The sequence below is a fragment of the Amphiprion ocellaris genome, chromosome 3, assembly GCF_022539595.1.
Source record: "Amphiprion ocellaris isolate individual 3 ecotype Okinawa chromosome 3, ASM2253959v1, whole genome shotgun sequence".
In the NCBI taxonomy this organism is placed as follows: Eukaryota; Metazoa; Chordata; class Actinopteri; family Pomacentridae; genus Amphiprion; species Amphiprion ocellaris.
Window position 1 is genome coordinate 12,192,397 of NC_072768.1, and position 24,585 is coordinate 12,216,981.

General features: G+C 42.6%; 1 protein-coding gene across 1 annotated transcript; it reads right to left on the reverse strand.

Annotated features, from left to right (window-relative positions):
- Window positions 1–1,272: 1,272 nt before the first annotated feature.
- klf13 (Kruppel-like factor 13) lies at window positions 1,273–20,147 on the reverse strand. The gene is made up of 2 exons (XM_023289370.3): window positions 19,293–20,147; window positions 1,273–7,890 (listed from the first exon to the last, which is right to left on the reverse strand). Exons 1-2 carry the CDS (start codon window positions 19,768–19,770, stop codon window positions 7,583–7,585), a joined length of 786 nt encoding a protein of 261 aa, XP_023145138.1. The 5' UTR covers window positions 19,771–20,147; the 3' UTR covers window positions 1,273–7,582.
- Window positions 20,148–24,585: the final 4,438 nt, after the last annotated feature.

Here is a 24,585-nt window from a genome sequence, read left to right on the forward strand (position 1 = left end):
CAGAGAAACTATGTAACATATTTTAAACAGGAAAAACACATTCTGACTAAATTAAAATTAGTAAGTTTAAATTACTAGCAAGAAGATCCACTCATGCTCACTTTTACACACTCAAGGCCTCGACAGCTTCACTTGGCAACCATTAACTTACAGTGGCTAATGTTTGCTAATGTAACTCCCTGACTTTAAGGAAATGATGTACTTGCATAAAATACTTGGGGACTTTCTTTTTTGCCTTTTAAATATATGGCTACAGCCAATTAGCTTAGCTTATCTTAGCATAAAGCCTTGAAATAAAAGGGGAAAGTTTGGTTTGTTTGGTCTAGAGGTAACGAAATAGCACCTCTCACTCGTTAACATACTACAAATGTAAAGGACAAACTGTGGTTTTATGTTGCAAAGTATTTTTCGACCAGTAACTGCAACTTGTTTTATTCACTGCTTTTTTATACAGTTTACACAAAACAAAGCCATGAAATGATAAAAAATTAGATTAAGTGAAGTGTTGGAGGTTCAGCCAGACTAGTTGTTTACCCAGTCTGTAGCTGTATCTCCCTTCAGGGGCTTTATCCATCCAATGCTGTATTCGAAGACCGAATGTTTTACAGTGGCACAATGAAAGCTGTCCCATTTTGAAGGCATCTGCACCCTGGCGGGATTTTTGAGAATATTCCAGACTCTTCCACAACTTTGGTCATCAAAGAATATATTTAAATGCAAGTACTGGGTAGTCTCCTTTTCCTCCAGTAATATAAAACAAAAAATGCAAAATTTCTGGCTTCATCTTGTCAGTGTGACTAAAGTCTTGGCTCCTGTTCCAAATTTCAACTCTGGCTGTCAACTTTGCTAGTCAAGTAGCTCGTCAGAACCTGAGGGTGAGGACAGGAAAAGCTGGTGACGCAAATAGGGCATCTTTTGTAGGCGAGACTGTCTGATTTACTAATGCAACCCTCAAAAATGTGGCTTTGTGGGCCTTTGAGAGAAACTTCCCCTAAATTGGGGTGTAGCTTCTAAGCTAAGCTAACCTAGCCTTCTGCTGGTGGTAGCTTTACAAGCTATTTAGCATGTAGCATCCAGAATAAAAGTGAGTATCAGTCTTCCCAATTTACGCAAAATATTCCCTAAAATGTCCAGCTGTGCAGTCCTTAACTGGCGCAATCCCTTTTTTTTTTCTTTTTTTTTTTTTAGCATTTCTCATTAACATGTTAATTGTCTTTAGCCGTTGTCACTGTGGGTCAACACAACAACAAAACAAAGTATACCAAGAACAAATTGTGGCTGCTTATTTTATGAATTTATTTCCAAATGTAAACTTCACTATTTCATGCATACAAGTTATGACAACATACATTATTCAACAATCTGTTATTTTTCATATTTGCATAGGACATGGTCACAATATATTGTCTAACATGTAAAAAATAATGCCATAAAAAGGTACAGCAGAGCAGCTAAGACCAGCACATTAAATGTGTGTAGAATCCAAGAAACTGTACAACTGTAATACTTGAATGTAGTGATTTTGGTTTGCTGAGAGGAGAAACAAAATGACACCTGAAAGTTAAGAGTGAGGTCATTGGAGAATGTACTGGCCATAGCTGAGTCGAGAGTTATTTACAGAATAGATTATACTGGTGCTAAGAGGGGAAGCAGCACCATGGAGTCACTACAACAGGCAACTGATGGTGAGGGGCAGAGGAAAAACACGGAGGTATCAAGAGAGCAACATTACACTGAGGAGGTACATTGAAGACAAACAGGTACAGGTAACAGAACCAAAAGGCAGGTGAGAGGCTCTCTCTTTGTCATCAAAGTGAGGTCACTGACAGCACTGTACGCTGCATAACCTGGAACACACTCATCCTTTAAGGGCAAACATAACCAATGCTGGAGTAAAAGACTGCTATCTTTCTGCGGTGGGGAGCAAATGCAACACAGTGTCCGTTGAGGCAGTGGAGCAATTCCACAGTCAGTGAGGGGTAACAACAGATTTGGTCTGCTGCTCTGCCACACTGAGTTTTCTTACCGCCCAGTCTCTTTTCAGTCTGTCCTACTCTTTCGCAATTTGTCTGCTTCTATGATTAAATGGGTTTTTTGTTCATTCAAGTTATTTTTAAAAAGTAAAAGCAATAAAGTTTCTTACTGGAGATGTAGAAAAAGGTCCATATCAAGCACAACATCCATTGATCAACAACTTACAGCATATAAGATTGAACCCAGCAGTACAAACTTTGTTGGATTCAAAATTACTGCAACATTCATCTTTCCCTTCAAAGCCTTTGGTAACAACAATCAAGAAACCACTGTATACTTTTATGGCTGACCCCTACCTTAAAAAGCCTCAGGCCTTTTGTCATGAGGGAAGACATGCTCTGTATGTCTTTAACTTTTAAATATAGCAGGTATCCGTTCAAATTGGGTTTAGCCTACACAAAGAGCCTAAAGAATCTGCGACAATGAGAAACGTACCTTGTGCACAATTCACAACGTGTAAAAACCTCACAGTCAAGACAGACTTCTATTCATAACCTACAAAAATGCATTGGGTCGATGTAAGCAGCACATTTATAGCAAATGCAATTTTCAATCCTTTGGAATGGTTGGGCTTCTATTCTCAATAAGACCGTTTATGTCAACAAAAAAATACCTGCAATAAGCCATATTATACACTGCTTGTATTGAGCATTGAACAACAAAAAAACAGAAGAGAAAAAAATTAAATAAGAACCAAATGAAAAAAAAAACAAAGCTACACAATCAAAAAATGTTTACATAAAGCAGAAAAGAAGTACTTAACTTAGAACACTCGCATATCAAATATGCGGAGTTGCTTCATTAAAATCCTGTACATAACATAAAGACATGTCACACTTTATAAAACTGTACAAGTTCGTTTAATGTCTGATAGTAGCTAGGTCTGTTACCCTCAACGTCTGTATCCTCTATATGAAGTTACCATTCTAGATTTGGCACACAACTGCATCGATCATGCGTGTACGTTGAAATCAGTGATGGAGATTTCCATTGAGACAGTCTGATCAGTGATACATTGATGTCATTAATATGAACTTCTTAAATAAAACTGTTAGTCGTTTACATACTAGGCAACAATCAATTCACTTTTATATTTTTTTTTGTACAATTAGAAGAAAATATTAACTTGTACACTGTTAGTATCTTGCAGGAACCTTGCATTTCCATTTTTGCTTTTTCTCCGACAGCTATCGAAATCTGTAATCACACTGGAATTATCGTCATAAAATTGGATGAAAAAAATGCTGAAATGAAGCTTCATAGTAATTTACATCCTCCCTCACACAGAAAATGTTTAAACCGAGACAATGGGGAGCTCAGCAGGGGAAGGATGTCTTTTGTATTTTTGTAACATAGAATAATAAAAAATAAGGTTTTTATATTTCTTGGAAATATTTCTTTTTTTTTAATCTACAAGGACGTGCAGGATCTGGCAATATGGGATGATTATACAAAACGTAGCCCAGTGTTTTGATTAGGTTTTGTCTTTTACAGAAAACAGTCTCTCTTTCTTAACTTCCTCATTCAAGTAGGGACAAATAAAACCACCAAATATTTGTGCTACTCATCAAGCAAACGTAAGCTACATGATGGATGTTTCAAAAAGATATGAAGGTACAACAAAAGCCAAATATTTCAAGAGGTATGATTTCTGAAAAATATACAACCTTAAACATTTCATATGAGACAAAAAAAAGCAGTAATAAAAATTATGACTACATTGCTAACTCACAATGCTGTGGTCTCTATTCTTATGGAAAACCTTTAAAAGAATCTAAATAATAAAGAAAATTAGTCATGCAATCTGAAATTGACACACATAGAGGTCAGGAAGTTTCCATTCTTATCATCACCCACCCCCAAACCATCCTTTCATCTTCTGACTTAGAGGAGTTTTTGGATACCAGGCTAACTGGAATAGCCTGCATCCTGACATCAACAGAGTATTAAGTGTTCCTGATTAAAGGAGTGAACCCCATCAATGGAGCTAAAATTCTGGTTTTAACCAAAACGACGCTTTCAAATTCAAAAGAATTGCTGAAATGACCTGAAGACAATGGAAAATCTAGAAAAAAAAACATAAACCAAAGAAAAAAGCAGACTGTACACCTTTCTTCAGAGAGGTTCATAATTATTTGACAACAAAAGCAAGTACAGTAAAAATGGACATGTACAAAACTGTGTTCAATGGCCTTTTGTGTTGAATTATTCAAGTACATTTGGTACAGTGAGAATAAAAGTTTTGAGACGCTCTGCCTGTGGACGCCTACATGTCACTGGTGCAGTCTGGATGGATGGATAGACTGGGGATGTTTACACAGTCGCTTCATTTACAGATGGTAGGAGCTTCCTTTTGCCTTCTGTGAGTCCACTGACATTAAGGGTCAATGGTGTTTAAAGGGGCATTTCACTGAAAACAGCTCCAGTGTGGTTGATAGTAGGACTGTGAGATGGTATGAAGACACAATAGGCAGGATCTGGGCCCGTACTGAGGCGTTCCTGTGTTTCCAGTGTGGTCGGACACTGACCAGCAGTGAACACTAAGCACCCAGGAACACCGGGGGAGGCTGGCAGACATATATCTGTGCAGCAACTGATGTTATAACAAAATACACAAACTGTCCCTTATCTGCTTGGCAGATGTTGACCCTGAGGAAAATGTGCAGATTATGGATCAAGAACTGATTAATGAAACTTGCTTGAGGGTGAGCTACTCAGAAACTTGTTTTTTTTTCTTCTTTTTTTTTTTTTGTAAGTGAAGGTTACACTACAAACCAGGTCAAAAACTGAGTATAACAAAAAATGTCATGGATAGAAAAAAAAGCTGTTCAACAGCAAATTGAAGAATTACTTTTTTCTTAAGAAATGGTAAATGTAAAACCCTCTCAGCTCTTCTGTCACTGAGAGTTGCTGATCAGTGGCATTCAAAGTGTCATCTTGCAGCCTGGAAACTATTTTAACATCTTACAAAGGATTGTTTTTTTTTTTTTTTCATTTCTTTTTTTTTAAATGTGGTGTCTTGAGGAAACTACTGCATTCGATCTAAATAAGGGATGTTTTCTTTCTGGAGAATGTGACAGAGCTGATTCATCACTACTTTAAAGAGAGATGACTGCTGTGGAGAACGGGGGACAAGGCCTGCCATTCATGAACTTACACCTGCCAGACCGCCTCAAAAAACATCTACGCTTTCAGGGCGAAGTTAACATGCATATAGTGTCAAGCACGGGACTGCAGGATGAGAGCCGGTGGAGCTGTTGCTAGGATGAAGCTAGCACATGCAAATCAGGACGACAACAGTCCGGAGGGGTCTGACAGGACCAAACTACATGGATGACACTATTTCCAAAATGTGGTGCTGAAGCATTAAAAGGAAAATGTAGGCATAACACAGACTGGCGGGGCTGCAGCAGTTTTGACAGTGGTGCCCGTTTCCATGGAAGGTTTACTGTGCCTTTTGCCTGACTTATTGAGGCATGTCTGTCTAGAAACACAAGTCAGCTTTCTCACGGGACATCTGAGCTTCACAGGCAGGACGACGTGAGGCTGGTGAGCACTGCACTTTGCTGATATGTTCGTTTTGGTTCACATGTTTTTACAACAGTTCAAAAGCCCCCTCGTTGAGAGAAAGAAGTTTGAAAGCAGCTGTTTGAAAGCTCAGGTTTATTAACGTGGAGCAAATTTTTTTCCTTGGCATTGTGAAATCTGACTCTCCAGCAAGTAGCAAAGGACTTCTGTCTGTGCTTAGGATGGAGTCGGGTGCATCCCACCCACACTGCTAGCATTGTCTAGATGCGACTGTTGCTCGCACGCTTCCCTTTCTACTGTTATCCTACAGTTTGGATCAACCCACTAATTACAGCCATTTTTTTTTCTTGCCGGCTGTTTCTACCGTTGGAGGGAGGAGGGGAGTCGGGGAAGGGGGAGGAAATGGGGGGTGTCTGCGACTGGATGTCTCCTCCTTTGTGCTGTTTAGCTCATGATAAACCTCTCCTCTTTTATCAGGACCTGCCCTCTCTTGCCTGTTTATTGCAGATAGCTGCTTTGTTTCGCTCTGTGCTCCATGTTGTTGTGGCCCGGCTCTGCTCAGCACTGCCTAACACTCTGGCCTACATTTGACCCCCCCCCTCAAAGTCAGGCAACCTCATGCTATTTGGCAGGACTCGGAGCTTCACCGCTCCCTGACAGGACAGGTAGAGCCAGATGAGGAAAGACTCCACGGGAATGGCATGTTAGCACTCCTCCTGCAGGCTGTGAATAGCTTCTTTTGGGTGCAGCTGTTTCCTCCAGGGAAGCCACAAAAGGCAGAGCCAGGAGGAGGGAAGTGAGCAGGAGACTGACTCTACCTGTGATACTGCCAACCAGCAGGCCTCAGTGAAGGGCAGCTTACAGGACCGAATAAAAAGCTTTCATTCACTCGTCTTTGGTACTTTTTCCTATGTGCTTGAGAGATGGATGAACCTTGTTTCGTCCCTTTTTGTCCGTTTCGTGTGAAATACGGGCTGATGAGACAGATTTTATTTAAGCAAGAACAGCTGCTTTGAAACTTAACTGTCTCTATTTAAAGGTTTTCAAAGTTTCTCCCACTTTATAATTACAAAAACTGTTAACCCAATAAAGTCCCAATCCTCCCACAGTGCAGATTCGCACGGTTTGCACTGCACACAACTATTCAATGCAGTACACATTTATCCCAGTGTAATGTAATATTAACATTGCAGTGGAGGAACAGATGGATTTCGTTTTCCGAGATGGGGGTCTACTGATTGTTTTCTTACTTTGTACACAGCAATCACATTACATATGAATCCACTGAACATAACAGAGAACAGAAGTTGAGTTTTGCGTGTGTGTGATTGACCAGATGACTGTAGGGCTTGTTTCCTCGAAAGTGAAAGCCAACGAAAAAAGAAAAACAAAGAGTGCAAATTGTGTTGAGTGTAAGGCTGCGATATATGTACTGTATGTCTCTCTTCACCGTCTTCATTCTTTCAAGCTAACAAGGCCATCCCTGAGCAGGGCATAAAATTCAACCCCTGTTGAATTTCAGAGTAAAGTGATGAGTATATTGTGCAGTCGATGTGAGTACTGTTAAGTACTGTGGTATTACAGAAATAGCAATTGTCTTCGATCCTGAGGTGTGTGTGTGTGTACCCCTTACTCCTAACCCGTTCAGAAAAAAAAAATAAAAAACAAAAAAATAAAACCCAAAACATTTTGATAAGACTTGTCAGGGTGTCTGTTTTTTCTCTTCTAAACCTTGTTTACCTGACTGTGAACATACATTGAACAACTAGCCATGATCAGAAGCTAAAAAAATACAGACATGTGGTACAGAATGTAGATATTGCCATCTGGGAAAGGCATTACCTTCTTTTAAGATCACACAAGTAATTGCACTACAATAAGCAGTTATGTACAGTATGGTACACCACAGCAAGCGCAGGAATAGCAAAGGGGAGGTTGCTGACAACTGTGCAACAAAAGTGTTACGATGAAAACACAGACCTCGCAGTCTGGAGGCAGAAAAGTGCGACTGGGTTTCAGTTTAAGGCGAGTTGGCTGGGCTGAGGGCGGGGCTGAGGGTGGGGCTGGAGGCATCCGAGCGGCTGTAGTCGCTGAGGGAGCTGGGACGTGTGGTGCTGCCGCTGTGGGGCCTCTTCAGCATGCCGGGCTGGAAATCTGAGTGGCGCCGGGCGTGCTTCATCAGGTGGTCGCTGCGCATGAAGCGCTTGTCGCAGAGAGGGCAGCCGAACTTCTTCTCCCCCGTGTGGGTGCGATAGTGGCGGGCGAGCTCATCGGAGCGGGCGAACTTCTTACTGCAGTCAGGCCAGGTACATGGGAAAGGTCGCTCTCCTGAAAAACCACACACAGGGGAGATGTCGGTGTATAGTCACACAGGAAGGCAGCTGCAAGTCATTTAGAACAACATCCCTGATTTTGCATGTTGTAGTCATTTTGTTTTTATCGCTTATTTCACACATTTTAGGTCACAGCTGTTGTTTCTCTTCGATATCAATCTGATATGTCTTCTCTGCTTGTATTTCTGCCTCCAAAGCTACATGTTTCTACCTGCGCTTACTGGACGCACCAACCTATCTGGTATTTATTGTTCTCTCATGTGATTTCTATCTGCTATCTACCCTCACCCTAACCAGTCGAAGCAGATGACAGACCTGCCTGAGCCTGGTTCTGCTACAAGTTTCTTTTTGGTAAAGTTTTTGCTTCATACTGTCACCGAAGGAATATTTAGCTTTGTTGGATGACTTTATAATACGATTCTGTAAGGTCTCACCTTACTATGCAATGTGCCATACATTATAAGTTGGCCCTATGTAAATGAAACTGAACTAAATAGGAAAGTTGGTGAGGTAGCTGTGAGGTAGGATTGATTTTTTAAAATTATTTGTGCAACTAAACAAAGTAACAGAAACTCAACAACAAAAGCAAAGTGTGCAAGTGAGACTAAGAAACCCTTGGATTGCAGAAGAAACTCATTTTAGTATTAACTATAAGCAAATAGAAAAGTTATGATTCCAAAGAAACAAGGAAATGAGAAACCACATGCTCAAAAACAAAGTTAACAACTAAGATAATGCAGTGAGGGTGTACTGTATGTGCTTTGTGAATGCTTATGTATGTGTGCGCATGTACTGACACACTTGTGTTCAATCAACCCCTTATGAAAGAGAGCGAGAAAGATCAATTCTAGTCAGATACGATCAGCTGCAGTAGCTCAGTTTGGTTCAGGAGGCAGGTCCTAAGTCTGAGTTCTCACTCAGTGAATATCATGTTTGCTTTTAGTTTCAACAAAGCTATCTGATTGTTATGCTGTTCTGAAGTGCAGACATTTCAAATCCATTTGTGATTTCCAGCGGCATTAAAATGCAACAGCAACTTTGGCAAAAAGAAAAGTGGTCGATTGTATTAGCATGGATTTCCAATCTAAAGCCTGTTTCAAGTCTCCACAAGCTGATTTTGAAACTGTAGTGAAATAAATGGGCGCCAATGGATGCCTCAGAGGTTTGAACAACAGAATCACAATTCAATTCTGATTCCAAAAAGTACTTTGTCAAACTATTGTAGCGAGAATGGTGGGCAAGAATGTAAAATATATGTGATTTGTGGTAAATGAACCATGCTAAAGCCAATCTAAATGTTTAAATTTTTAGTGCGGTTTCACGTTTCATTATCTATATGCACTAAACCACTTCAGAAGTACTAAGAGTATTTGTGAGAATCAACCTACTCTTCCCGATGTGCACATTTCTGAACTCTGATGACAAAACTGGTGATCGCCACATAATAAACAGCTCACCACAATGAGAGTAGTGACTCATTTAGAAATAATGATCACAATGTGTTTTCCTATGTTTGTGATAAATCAGTAAGGGTAAAGATATTAAAAACCAACGGCACATCTTCAAAATATTGAGAAACACGGGACAAAAAAAAGCTTCAGCAGTGGGACTTGTGGTAAATCACCTCGAAATTGGCACAGCACTGGAGTCACAGACACAGTTTAATTATCTAAGCTCCAGATGCTAATCATGCCTCACAATGGTTACGCCAGCCCATTTTCCAACATGCAACTATCTGTGACTCGGCACATGGGAAATTACACCCTCCCCCTTCCATCAGGCAATAAAAGTGGGCTTTGACACAAATCTACTGAAAGCCAGATGGTACTAAATATCGCCATATATCTTGTGTTTTTCCTTCCATTCTGATGTGGAAACAGTGCATTAAACCTAAATGCAGCGTTCTGCATCTACTGGCCAGCATGTGTAATACTGTATTCCATTTAGTTCCATTTCAGTGAGTTTCTGCCTAACAATAGCAACATCAGACAGTCTAATTTTACCAGCATGGCCCTACAGAACTACAGCAAAAGGCACGTAATCTTCTAATGTTTAGCTTCTTTTCTGTGAATATTAAATCATCATGTGCACACCCTTGCCAGGGATTTGAGGTATGAAGGGGAAGAGATGGTGAGATGCATGAATGTTTATAGGTGGCACATAAGAACAGGTCTGCCAAATGCTTTCTTTGTTCTGTGGTTTCCCTCTGGGCCACAATGGAAACAGTGCTGTTCAGCATCAAACGCTCATATGCTACCTGATGCCAGAGAGTCTCAAAAACAAGAACTCCGTGCACTACTGGTCTCGATCCCTCCCCCCCATACTGCATGGTTACAAAACATGCAGACAAACAGAGCAAGTCTAGACAGTCCGGTCTGTGTTCCTGCCTCTGACGCCTCACCTCAACTCCAGACAAACTCAGTCAGCCCTGCCCACTACAGTTCCTGTGGGCTCCTGCAGGGTTCAGTGTATTTAAACACTGTAACTGACATATATACATTTGCATGTGCACACTGCACACAGCCCTGCTGCCTTTCATACACACTGTCTGCACTGTTTTCACTCTTGTGAGCGACCATATAATGAAACACATCTATCTGCTGAGGTGGCTGTGGTTGTTTGACCCAGCTTACAAAGCTTCCTTGAAGCATAAGCTCCAAGAGGAAAAAGGAAGCAGTGTAAATGCTAAATCACTCCTCTGATTGAAGTGACTTATAATAGATTGATTTCATACCATATTAGCAAGAGAAGGACCCCGTGTTGCCACCTGGCACTGCAAAATGAGTTATTGGCTTAAAAGTAGAGCTAAGCTGTGCAGACTGCTTAAGGCTCAATAACCAGCGTAACGGATCCAACAACATTAATATTTAACCAGACACAAGAGCGCAGAGCTAGGCTGAGATATCCAGTCTAACTGCCCGGATACAGTAACGCAGTCATAGTGGAAGCATCAGGTATCCAACAGAAACTCACTGAGACGAGTGACTTCTTAGAAAAAGCAGAATTAAAAGAAATGTTGCTCGATTTGACCTCACTCTGAACAGCTTTTGGCATTTAAGCCAACAGCATGAATATTTATAAAAATCCTGCTGCCTTAATGTCAGCTTTGCAAGATGCACTTGCATAAAAGGAAAAGCATGCAATGTCCCAATTAATTGTTGTGTTTGTTTCATAACATGAGGATTGGGATTTCCATGAAGGCGGTAAAGATTTATCCTGCAACAATGAGGAGGTTTAGGGAACAAAAGCTTTGATCCTGACTGGAAATGATGATCGGGGCTATTACCCTTTCACTCCATCATATTTCAATAGACTGCAGCTATTACTCAGCATCTCTGCTGGGAGAAGAATGTGACGAGCTACGTGGCTTTCCTTCCCATCTAGTTCCAGTATTGTCCGTGACGCCAAGCTCCACTGACTGCTTATCCCACCTCTGGCGCTGTGCCACATCCAGGGTGTGGTTTGTCTTTCTCAGAATGTGTCAGTTGCAGAGGGCGAGGGCAAGGGGTGGGGGGTAATGAGGGAAGCTTTTCCTTAACGAACACAGTGACCCAGTTACCCATAAAGTCAGTTACATCACGCACGCAAACTGTACCTCTACTAAGCACTAGTGTCCCCCCTCCAAGGCAATGTGATTATGTCACAGGTACTCTTGTTATATAACTGTTCTCTCCGAGTCCACTGGGTCAGTAAATAAACAGCTCATCTCTGCTCCTCTCCCCCCATCCTCCTCTCATTCATATCTGAGAAATGTTGCCCTTTCATGCTCTGCAGAAATGGTTAAAAGAAATGGAATCCGTCTCCCTGGTGCCAGGGATGCTGTCTGCAAAGGCAAGATCAAATCTTTTTTTGACGTGAGCGGCAGCACAAGAACTCAACTCGATCACCTGCTCCAACAGCAGCTACCAGCATTTCAACCAAGAGTAGATAACATTCCTCGTGTGTCCTCAGGCACGGACAAAACTCACACAGTGTACACCTGAAACCTCCATGTGAGCCTGCCATGAGAGCGCTAGAGTAAATAGCTCTGCAGGACGAGAAGGGAAAAATACAGTTTTTGCGGATACATCAGAGATCACCTTGAACTTAACTTCACTCTGCCTGCACAGTGAGAACCAGAGCAGGAAATACACTTTGCAGAGCTCAGAACAAAAACAAGGTGCACTTTAAACCTGTGTAGACTTTTAGAAGCCAACAACTGGAGAAGGGAAAGTAAAACTGGACTCAGACTCTAGATCACAGCTCATTAGAGTTGCAGCTACCTCACTTCAGTGCTGGCTTAGTGGCACAGCCAGCTTGGCAACATGAAATGAGAGGGACACCACTAACTCCAATGGTAGGGCTCAGCACAATCCTATAATTTGGTTGCATGTTTACAACAGAGTATGACCTGTAACCAACCAGGAGCCAGCTCCACAGCCAGCAGACAACCATTCATGGGATTCTGGGTAATACTAAAATGACTGCGGAGTCCCTCATCAGCATAAACCACTGGAGCAGACAGGGTTAACCCAGCCATACTCAGCCTCTCCCTGCACACGCACCATCACATGCCAAGATGGCAGAAACGTTAGCATGTGTGTAGAACAATAAATATACATTAAGGCTTCTGCAGTTCCTCCTGTCTTTGTTCACCAAGAAGTATATGCAGCCTTCGCTCGTGCAAAAATAACAAAGGCCTACAAAGTTCTGCGGTCTGCAGAGAGACACCACCTGATTTGAAACATATCTGAGATCAGAACAACTGTTTATGTGGCTGAAGAATTAACTCAGTGGGAGAGAAGAAAAATTACCAAGAAAATCTGTCAACTGAAAGGATGTTTTCTCAGAAGCTTCATTCAGAGTTTGTTGCAAACAAGAAGATGTCGTCTCGGCGGGAGCAACAAAGAACGCTTGGGTGGGTCAGGTGCTCATAATGAGAATCAGGGAAAGCTTGCCATGAGAAAGCTCAGAAAACAGACAGCATTTAATGTATTATCATCTTTTGTCTTTATTGAGAGGGACCTTGCTTGTGGTTGAATAGCCTGCTCCCCTTGTGGGCCTATAGCTGTCAGGTCATGAACAATAGCGGCAGCCTCGCTCCCAGCAGGAGAGGCACTCCTGTAATGCATTTCAATCAGACAGGCTGCATGTACTAACCATAACTCACTCCCCTCAGTCTACACTGTGCGGGGCTATTGACATTCACATGCAGACAAGCAGTGGAGTCGAGTGTGACCATCTGACTCCTGCACACACATAGCCATACATTACTTCATCCCCCTTAACTGTTTGAGGGAAAGGCAGGAATAGCTTGCCGGTATTGACCAGCTCATCACATTTGCCTCACTTAGTTGGAATGGGCACCCTCTTTCAGCCTTGAGTGCATGCTGAAACAGCCTCCAGTCCTGATGTGCTTCAGGCGGTCTACTTATCTTTTAAACCCTGGTTAACTGATGACAAGCAAACAGTTGCGGTCATTAAAGGGTGTTTATAGTTGGCCCACAAGAGCAGGTGGGAGCAGGCATGGCCCATCATCCGCGACTCTCACACAGCACAAAGTCAGCTCATTCCGCTTATAGAATGCAGCTCATATGAGATAGACATCCTTACCAAGCATCAGACAAAAGGCCATAACCCTGCTAGATCCTGTGAGGCCTCAACACACTGCGATAAAGAGGAGATACAGGCTGGAGATAGAGCCAGCTGTCCCAGTGTAATGTCTGATAGTCTGGATTCAAGTGGGAGAGAAATATTGCCATGCTGTACAGAGAAAATGATCAGGCCCTCCTTCTCCCAAGACTCCACAAAATACTCCTCATTTTGTCCCGAGAGCCACACCCCAGTGCATTGTGGTCTGCCTCTGTCTGATTTATCACGCAGAGAAAGGGGAGACACCTTACATACCATAGTGAACATAGTGCAGCTAGAGACAAAACACTCCCTCTGATGACAGCTCCATAGCAATTTGAACCTTTCCTCTCTCACTCAAGCTGTGCTAAACGCAAAACAGTGGACACACTCAGTGTCTGACTCTCAGATGGGACCCTGTAAGTGCCAGTCTGACAGGAGTGGGTTCTGCTGCTGAGGTTACAGCCCTTCAAACGTTAATCAGATTAGCTGCAGATGCAGCTGAATAAATGACCTACATCAATGGAGGGCATTGACAGTGAATATCCTGATATCTAACCCACCCCCACCCAGCCGTACTGTATATTCTGTCTTTGTACTGCAGGTCCCTCCGTCACATGTGAGATGCAGTTGGCGGTTTTTGAACAGTGAAGGTGAAAAAAAAAAAATGCCCCGTGTTCCACAGGTCTGTATCCCTCTCTTCCTGCTGCTGGTAATCAACACCACACCACAAGACGTGGCCGGGGCTCGGCCTCGCAACACAACACGCTTCAGCACCTATTTTGCTTTGCAGGCTGGAAAAGGGTGGGAGGGGCCGGTGGTGGAATAGACAGAGCGGCTTTTATAGAGCTACTCCAGAGCTAACTAAAGAATACATGAGCCCTGTGGGCCCGTGAAAGCAGCACAGCCAAGGAACTGCCTGACAGGGGTCTTTCAGTATTATGTCTATCCACTATGCATGCTTGGCTGCTTAATCACAGTTAAAGCAGGTTTACATCCCAACATTAGTGGGGAACTATCTTGCTATCAGCTTTACGTGCGCACGAGAAGGATAACATATGGACTGCATGTGTACCAGCGCATGCCTTGGAGACGTCTTCCATTGAGCAGTAACTCTGCACCAGAGGATTAACAGGCAAGATGGTGGCTCCACTTTGGCTTTATTTACATCCCAAGGATCAAGTAGATTTTACTAATACCTTGTTTCCATTGGACACATACTGCACATGCTGCACAGCAACATATGACCTTCACTGGCCAACCAGATTTTAGTCATTAAAGATGCTTTAGGAAGGCTCCTCATCTTACAGCATAAAGAAAGAGCAGAAAGAGCTAGAATGTGTGCATCTGTAAATTTATGACAAGAAATCTGCAGTCATGCAGTGGTACTTGGAGCTAAATTGATTTCTGCTAACATGCTAACAATGACAAAGCTAGCATGCTGATGTCAAGCATGTAAAGTGGTGACAATCTAGCATGTTGGCATGCTAGCCTGCTAGTTGCTACTAAACACATAGCGGTAAAGCTGACAAGGCACTGAAAAATTCTAATTTTAACCTGATAATGGTGCAAAATTAAAAGAGGATCCTCAATGTCTTTCACTGAAAACCACAAATGTCCACCTGCTGGTGCTGCCACAGGAAACACCAGGGGATGTCCAAAGTATCTGGGATTCGCCCTCTGGGAACCATGACTTTGTGTAAAATGACAATCCATCCCATGGTTGTTAAGATAGTTCCGCATGGACCTACATTGAAAACGGACACTCTGCTAACATGGAAGACACATAGCTTGTAACGCCACCTGAGTGGAAACTGTTCTTCTGATTGAGGCATCATCTTTTTTATTACATGTCATTAGAAATATTGCTCATCTGGGAGCAACAGTGAAAACCCTGCTGTGTGGTAGGTATACAGACTGATCTCTTCTACCCCAGTGGAGTTTTTACCAATTTGTTGCGCCAAGGTTAGGCTCGAGCAAGAGCAGGAAAACCCCATCTCCACCCTGCTACCTCATCACTGCCACCAGCCACACAGGAACACTGTGCACTCTGTGTAGCAGTGCAGCCAAATATAAAACCACTGGCAGAGATGCAGCATATATAATCAGAGACTCCTGCTACTTTTTCCACGTGGAATTTGGGATAATTTCATGTTGAAAAAAGTGTCATTAACCACAGTTATTTGACCGAAAATAGATAGCATGCATGAATAACTGGGTCTACATGGCAGCAGAACTGTACTGCCAGGTGGTGCCACTTATTTTTTAGGACAGACAGTAAAGGGCTTTACAGTCATCCCACAGTATTAGAGGTACCCCAGCTGAACACAAAAGCGGTTCAGACAAAACATCAACCCAACTGTAAAATATGTTATTAGGCTCTTTGTCTTTGAGGAATATTGACCCTGTTCCTCCTTGTAATTCCAATAGTTTTCAAATAGGTATTGTACACTGACAAGATGGCCTTTTGTAAGACCCGGCTGCGGAGGGCATTGAGGGTTCAAGCTATTTGTTCTCAAGTGGAGTCAGGGGCCATCTCTCCTCTGGAGATGACAGTCTGCATGACACAACCACAGCAGAGTAATGAGGCCTCACAGAGAACACCGTGTACTTCATGACCGCAAGACACCTCTTGGAAAAGATGGTCTCATTCATTAGGTTTCCGAAGACAAGTATTCAAAACAGAATGAATGAAAAAGCTATAGGAAAGAATCTCAAGCAGATTCGTATGTCCTTAAAGTGTTCCATTTAAAACTCAGTTTTTCTGCACACAAGTGTTATTTGACTGCATACATACTACAGAACAAGTATTTGTCATAGAAAAGCCCCACCTTCAACACCAGAAGATCAGACAAAAACTGTCTGCTAACCTTAGCCCCCTAAACTGCTGTGGATTCCTCACTATCAAACTCAGTGCAGTGTAATGAGTGATTTAAATTCAGTGTGGAGTTCTGTGTCTCCTACATTCTGATGCTGCTGTTAGACTGAAACAGAGAAGAAACCTAAAATGAAACCTTTTAGATCCACCGAGGGGACCGTTAACCAGGAACTTTGATGTGCATGTGAAAAGAAAGTCTCTTGTAGTTACTTATTTATAATCCCCAGGCCTTGCTGTGGACAGTTTTGTGCCACTGTTAATGAAAACCTTGCAGTAAGATATGTGAATGACGTTCAGAACATTGTGTACCGAAGAACATATTTTCAGAGCTGTTGGAGTGACAGCCAAAATCTCATGAGAAGAATTCTGAAAAAGAAGAGTTTTGAGTGAAAACTGTCTATAAGGCAAAGCTGATTGTTATTTAGTGAAGCTGGTCCTTTACAATGTGTTAAAAATTTGAAAAAGACACAAAAATCCAGTTCAATAATGACTGTAGTTACAATGAGTCATGTCATAACATAAACTGAAATCTCATTTCTTAAAATTTACAATAAAAACTAATGATTTATTGTGTGCCGTCATCTCTGCACAAGAAATGCAAATCAGACACACAAGAACTGCAAAGGCTGGGATGCTGAGGCTTTGGGCTGCGCGGGAGTCAAATGAGGACATCTTGTCCTCGGCTCTTTGTTTGGTGTCTATAGCAGCGTTTCCCTCCTCAATTAGATAGCGGTGTTTGGCTGGAACTGACTGGGCTGGGATCCATTCTCTCTTGACTCTGCTAGTAGGGGCTGAAGGGAAGCACACTGCTAGAGTCTGGCTCTATGAGAGAACTACAAGGTTGGCTGAGGCAGCCCTGCTGAACTCAGATGACCCACATTCTGAGCCTATCCAATCAAATAGGCAGAGGGAGTCATTATTATCAGACTTTATGGGACACAAACCAATCGCAAAGCCAGACGATGCAGCGTATCCAAAGAGAAAGGCAGGCGAAAGGAAGCGCTTAATAGGCACAGAGACAAGGGCAGGGCAAATACAGAGCAATAAAACTGCACTGAACTCACATGGTCAGGAGCTGAAGGGAAGCACACTGAGCGGTGGAGCGTGGCTGTGAGTTTGGCTAAGGCAAGGCAGCTGAACTGAGATGACTCATGTTCCGTAACTATCCAATCATATAAGCAGGAACCGTCCTCATTATCAGAAATTACAGGACAAAAACCAATCACAACGCCAGACAGGGGAGTGTATCCCAAAAGAAAGGAAAAGGCTTGATGGGAGACAAGGAGGCTGATAGACTGTAATAAAACTGCACTAGAACACACAGTACAGAAAGCACTGACATTTTATTACCTTTAGAAAGTCATATAATTAATGATAGATTATTATAGAGCCTGATATTATGTACACATACAAGTCAAACCTGTCTCTTGGCCTGTTCTTGACAAACACTGATTTTATACTGCAGCTGATGAATAAAAGGATGCATGAAGGCAACATGAGTGACAAACCTGACATTAAAACCACATGATTATCCAGCAGCCACAATAAGAACCATCATATAACAGGCATGTAGCGTGTCAGTGTAGTGCAACACACATGTAGCGATATAAGGACACAAAGCCAGACAGAGGAGGTCAGTGCAAACGAAAGCTAAATGAGACACTAACCTGCCTCTGTAAAGACGGGTGACTTATTCTTTTAATAGTTCGGGCAGGTGATGGGGGTGATTATGGAAATATAACGGGCTCAATGACATGACACACATACTTGGAATATTCTCTTGCACATCTTTCTAGTTAATGACTCATGGCTCACACTAGGCGTTTTCTGCTGCGATCCAGAAGGGTCTGTTTTGTTTCTGCTCTGTCAGGTTGTGTGTGTGCAGAAAAGGATCAGAGCTGAGGAGAGATGAGCTGCAGAGGCTCCTCGGTCGAGGCTCAGCTAGCTGAGTCTGTTACTGGCCAGATCAGCTGGCAGTCTGTCTAGCGGGGGTGTGGCACATCACAACAAAGGGCTTAAGGCAGACAGGCGACTGCACAGCTCGTATCAACCCCCCAATTTGACTCGATCTACATCTTTTTTCCCTCTCTCTATCCCTCCCTCTTTCTCTCTCTCTGTAGCCTATCCTGCGGAATGCAAAGCGCAAATATGGAGGTATGGTCCTTCAGGAAGGTCACGCGTAACAGAGCCTCGCTGCTGATCTGGAGCGCATTTGATAGCCTTTCTTTCTCTGAGCAGAGTCACCGCACACTTTACCGGATTGATCTTGCAAAAACTTTCCGAGCTGCACACTTGGCTTCATCTGTGATGTGCGCATTACATGTTGGTGGATTTTTTGTTGTTGTTGTTTCTCATGTTGCCGTGAAACATAACCAAAAGTTTACTTTGATCAATAACAACAGAAGAAATCTGACCTGTGTACATTTTTTTTTGCACTGCAGTTTCGGTTTGAACGCTGTCCAATGCGGCGATGTGTATGTTTGGTGTGGGAGGGGGCGCGCAAAAGGAAAGCCGTGACAAAGCTCTGAGACTTGAGTGGGAGTGGCACTATTTTCGACCCCCCTACTCCCCCCACCCCAAACACACACACTGATTTTTTTTTTTTTTTTTTTTTTTTTTAAAGAAAAGGACATTTCTGAAAGTTTTATCCAACTTAAAGGAATAATCGAATTATTTAAAGTTTGTCTGTGAGCGTAATTTCCATCTAGGGTGGATCCGTGAATATTTATGGCTCGATGGCTCGAAGCGCAGCAAAGCAGCCTGTGCGCAAATATCGCCACGAATGTAAGAGAATCCACTTTGCATGAGCATTCTCGCTTTTTAATCATCCCATCCGTTCTCACACAGGCAAGGGAAATACAACAAGTCATGTTCACAGCAACCAAACATTTGCATCCAACGAAACTGACCTGTGTGTGTCCTTAGGTGGGCTTTGAGGTGGGATGATTTGCCATAAACTTTTTCACAACCTGAATAGTGGCATTTGTGCTTTTTCTGAGGTGATTCTTGCTCAGTCCGACCTCTCGATCTTTTGCCTCTTTGTTTGAGCGAAGGATCGGAGATGGTGGTAGGTGTGGCAGAGTTTCCATCATCTATGAGGTTCGGCATGCTCTCATCCTTTATTTTTGCCTGCTCGGCACCACAGTTGGGAGTCTGCTGGTTAAAATCCGCCAGAATCCGCGCCACCACAAAAAGAGAGGAGTTCTCCTTCACCAGAGGCTCCTTAATTTCCTCTCCGTTCTTGGAGGAGGACGGGATTTCTGGTTTAATCTCCCTATTCCCTTTAGGAGCGTGAACAATTGCACGACTGGACATTGAAACAAGGCACTCTGCTGCAAAGTGATCCATTTTGTCTTTGAAACAGCCCCCTCTGCTTCTTAATGACATTCAAAAAATAAAAAATGATGGCGTGTAGGAAGAAAAAAAAAGTACTTGTTCCGTGGTTCCCTTTGTGTAGTGGTGGTGAAGAGGAGGAGGAGGAGGAGGAGGTCGTTCTCATCAGAGAGAACTGACTTTATCTTACCCGGCTTTCCAATATCATCAACATCCTGTGCGAGAAACGCCTCGGACAAAAATGCAGACAAGCCCCCTCAGAGAGAGAGAGAGAGAGAGAGCGAGAGAAAACCGGAGAAACCCAAAGTCTTTTGTTTAGTGCAACGGCGCTGCTAACAGGAACTCTAGAAACTTGGATGCGTTAACTCCCATCGCGGCTTCAAACAATCTCCAGCATAGTGAGTGTCTCCTGAGCGCCTGTTCCTGCTCGTTGTATCCATGCTGGGGGCGTGTCGACCGGCAGCGCTCGGCAGCATCGTCAGAGCAGCGGCTCATTCATTGGGCACTGCCTGTCCTGAAATGCACCCAGCAGCACGAGTTTACTTGAAAGTTTCACCACAGGTTGCCTCCATGCATTCAGATGATGTATCTCACACGGGGACACGCACTTATGCATTGCAGAGACGTTTAAGGGTAACGCACAGCGGCGCGCAGCGGGTGTGCGCAAGCTTTTACGCACCGTTAGAGTTTGGAGTCTTATCCGTCATCATGCAGGTGTCGCTCATTCTGCAGCGTGACCTCAAATCATGCAGTCATGAATATCTATCTTTAGAGTGTTGGAGTCCAGCAGCAGATGCTGTGGCCCCCACAGGACCCTGAACGCAACGTCTGACTGACATGATGGAGACGCTTCGGCGAGTTCTCAGAGATGCCGGAACAACCCGGAAGTCAATTTAGAGGGATTATTGTGCAGCTTGATTTGCACTGCAGCACCCCACATCTAGGCCTGTAAACATAGTGTCCATTAAAATGTACCGGACACTAATAATTGGAGTTGCAACAGTAAAAATGCCATTTATCATGTCTTCATATTACTTGTTTCCCTCCCTAACAGTCCAAAAGCAGAACATATTTCATTTGCAGTGATATAAAACAAAAACAACATATTCCCACAATGTGAAGCGCGAAACCAGATAACAGATGCCCCTTTTCCTGAAAAGATACTTAATACATCAATAACAGTTCATTTTCTGTGATAATCTGTGTTATTTACCAGCTAAATGTTGCCGCCCTACTATTATGTAAAAAAAATTACGTAATAAATATGAGCAAATTTGCTTGCTAAGGATATTAATCGATGGGAAAATCACTGCTGAAGTATTACAGCAATTTCCCCTTTATGTGCAATTTCTGCCATGAAGAAACCCGATGAGGTGAATCTGTGAAACCATGTTACATGCTGTATTATCCAAATAATAAAGAGAAGCACATGAGTCACAGAAGAACATTCTAGCCTTGAGGAACATAAGTTGTCTACTTTGCTTTTTAAAAGGAGGGGGGGACAACAAGACACTAAACACGTTTTATATGTTACTGTGTCACCTTCTTGGATAAATCTGCACACTCTGGGGCCACTGGCCAGCAAGGCGGTGCACCAGCACAGAGCCCAAACGCCTGCAACTGCCAAATTATTGGTTTAGCCTGCTGAGATTCCACTCAACCTCCCAAATGCTTTTAATTACATTTCAGTCAAAGAAGGGAGAGTGGTGTAAACATAACTAGTCGGACTAATACTAGTTATAGTTGCTCATATTCCACACAAACCTGTTCATTTAACCTCTAAACTACAATTTGTACTGTAGTCTTAAAGTGAACCATTTTGCATCATTTAAAATGCATATGATGACAATAAAGTCAAGTTGCGCCATATTTTGCCTTGTTGACTCAAAAGAATAGCTCTCAGGATTTGATATGCTTTGTGATCATGATCCATTTTGCAATATTCTTGTAAAAGAACAGCTTGTGCGCTTTGTTGGAAGATGGTGGCTTCCTTTCAGCAGACTAGCAATTTACCTCAAAACCCTCCTCTGAGCAACTCTGCAGTCTCAGCCAACTGAAATCCAGCCAGACACCACAGGCAATGTCTTCTTCGGTTTATCCTTCGGCAAAAGACAAGTGACACCATTACGGGGAGGAAAGAGTCAAGATGCAAAGCTGTGTGACATGGAGGTTTTGTCATTGTTAGACAATCATTTATTCGATGGTGCAAGTTTTCACAAGCACCCTGAACACGTGTCCAGACATCTGGGATTAAATACATAACAAGGAAATAATTTTAGCAGTTTTTATCTACTTTAAACACGGGTCATGTCAGAGGCAGCAAAGTCCTGGCAGAAAACAAACCGGCTGATGTTATTGATTATAGCAGCAAGGACACACTTGCATGTCCCCGTTGACCCCCACATGCACCCAATGAACCCAACTGTTCAATCAAATAAGTTTTAGAGATCTGTTTGTCTCAGATTAGGGAAGCTAACAAAATTCTGCTTTGCATATAACATTCTGAGTAATCAGTGTACAGTTCAGCTTTTTTGTCTTTAGCTCCATGATGAGCTGATAAAGGAGTCAAATTTAAACACATTTATGAAGAAAAAGGCTTGCACTCCACCAGTACAGGATTAGACCTGCTTCCCTGCAGCAGCTGATGCTCTCCTGTGAGAATGAATGCACACTTTCAGCATTGTGCACAAAAGCCCACACTAGAAAGTTCCCAGTGTTCAGTTCGAGCAAGGCGATGTGGCATTCAGAAGGCCATCTGGCTGTATTATTTTACATATTCTTTCACCACAAAAACGTGGTGTTCTTGTGTTTCATGCGGTGCTCTGGCGAGCTTTTCTAACGAGAGCACAAGAGGGTATAGTTCCTCTTTCACAGGGTTATTTCCCAGAGCTGTGTAGAAACTGCAAGTGTTTATCAACTCCCATTGGGTGTCATGTACAAGAAAGCCAAACGAGACAGTGAGGAAATCAGCTGCAGCTTATACAACCGAACCTCTGCAAAGGTAACAAGCAGCTGCAGAAGCGGTCACATCTTAAAAAATCTCACTCAAACGGAAATATCTCTTTTACTGTAGCTGCAGCAATGTGATGATTCAAGAGACCTTTTGTACGTTCCCAAATCCCAGCACCAACCCCCAGTGCACAGCGTCCAAACAGCACACTGGCCGGCACTGACATAATGTTCTCAGGCATGACCAGCGATCTGATTGGCCTCGTCACTTCTATTTGTAATGAGAGAGATCCTCTTTGAGCACAGGACTGCCTGACCACTGTAACAATCTGGCTGGGCTGCTGTGTCAAAGCTCTCCAGACAGACCAAAAAAGAACCCTCCCCTCTCCCTCCTCCTCCTCCTCCTCCTCCTCTACTTAAAGACCTGCAAGAGCTCCAAACACTGCAAGTGGGTTTAGTCTGCTGTCAAGAGTTTTCTCTTGTATGCAGCAGGTGGTGATGATCAGTGGAGGGTGCCGACCTCTCTGAGTTTGACCCCAAGTTTTGAGTGTGAGTGAGACAACAAGCTGCCGTTCACTGTAGGCAGAGCGTACCCATTGAATACGCCGAGGACCAGACTTCCTCTTGTACTAAGAACAAAATCCTTGTTTGGGTTTTGTGAAAGTACAAGAAAGAAATGTTGTGCCATGCTAGCAGCTCTGTGAGGCTTTACTCAGGCGCAGCAGTTGCATGCTCACAAAAAAGCACAAAGCAGGTGTAATGTTCACCGTGTTCATCATTACAGTTCAGCATGTTAACATTTAACACTAAAATCAGAGTACAGCTGACAGGGATCTGATGGGAATAGCGTTAGTTTTACACGTAGGCTAAACCGAGTCTTGGTTTGGCTCATTGTTAAACAGAACTGAAAGCCTTTTACTGCTCTCAGGGCATCAAAAAAGTGGTTTTGAGGTATATTGATGTAATATTTTGAGAGAACAAAAAAACCTGTTTTGTTTTATAAGAAAACACATATACAAGCTGCTTGGACTGTTAACATGAGAGTCATATAGAGGGTTATCTATTAGTTTGAACAAAAAACAACAAAAACCTTTGGACTTTTGAGGGAGGACGTCCCTTCTGATATGGAGTAAGAAACCCTCCAAGGACATTATGCACATTATAATTTAATCACCCTTTAAATCTGTCCACTTAAGCACACCTCCTGTATGCGTAAAGGAACAGATTTAGATAATTCAATATACATGTTTTAAAAGGAAATAGACATTTTTTTCTTAAGGAGGCCCTCTTACTGCAGTTTATCCAGTTTGTTCCAATGATAGTTCTAATGGTTATCGGGCAAGTGATCATATTATGAACTTCTGCACACATTAAATATGGTTTTGTTTCCACCTCAGTGAGGTAGACAAGCATGTGGTTTTCACCCAATCAGCGAAGATCACTCTACGTTACAGCACACTACATCGTGGCATTTGACCAATCAGTGGAGGCCTGGAACGTATGAAACTTTCTCTTTTCTCCGAAGTTGGAAAAAGATGGACTTGCAGCTTGGTCCTCTTCCATGTTTGCAGTCAAAACTAATCATGGTTAGTTGAAGAAACTCACACATTTTACGGTTGAGTAGTTGTGCCAAGTGATGACAAGTAAAACAGTCTTATGTCCTCCAATAACACTCTAGGGTTGAAATACTGAACTTCAAAGTATTTCAATGAGTGCCCTTTAACTGGTACTGTTCTGTTGTTTTTAATTAAAGCACAACTTTACTCATGAACCTGATCATTTATTAACTTCTCCTCTGTTTTTAATCCAGTGCTAACACTGAAAAGTCCCTCCAACCTCTTGTCAAACCTGCCTGAAATGAAACCAACAACACTCTTATCTGAACAGTAAAAGTAATAAAGCACTTCAGTTCATGATACA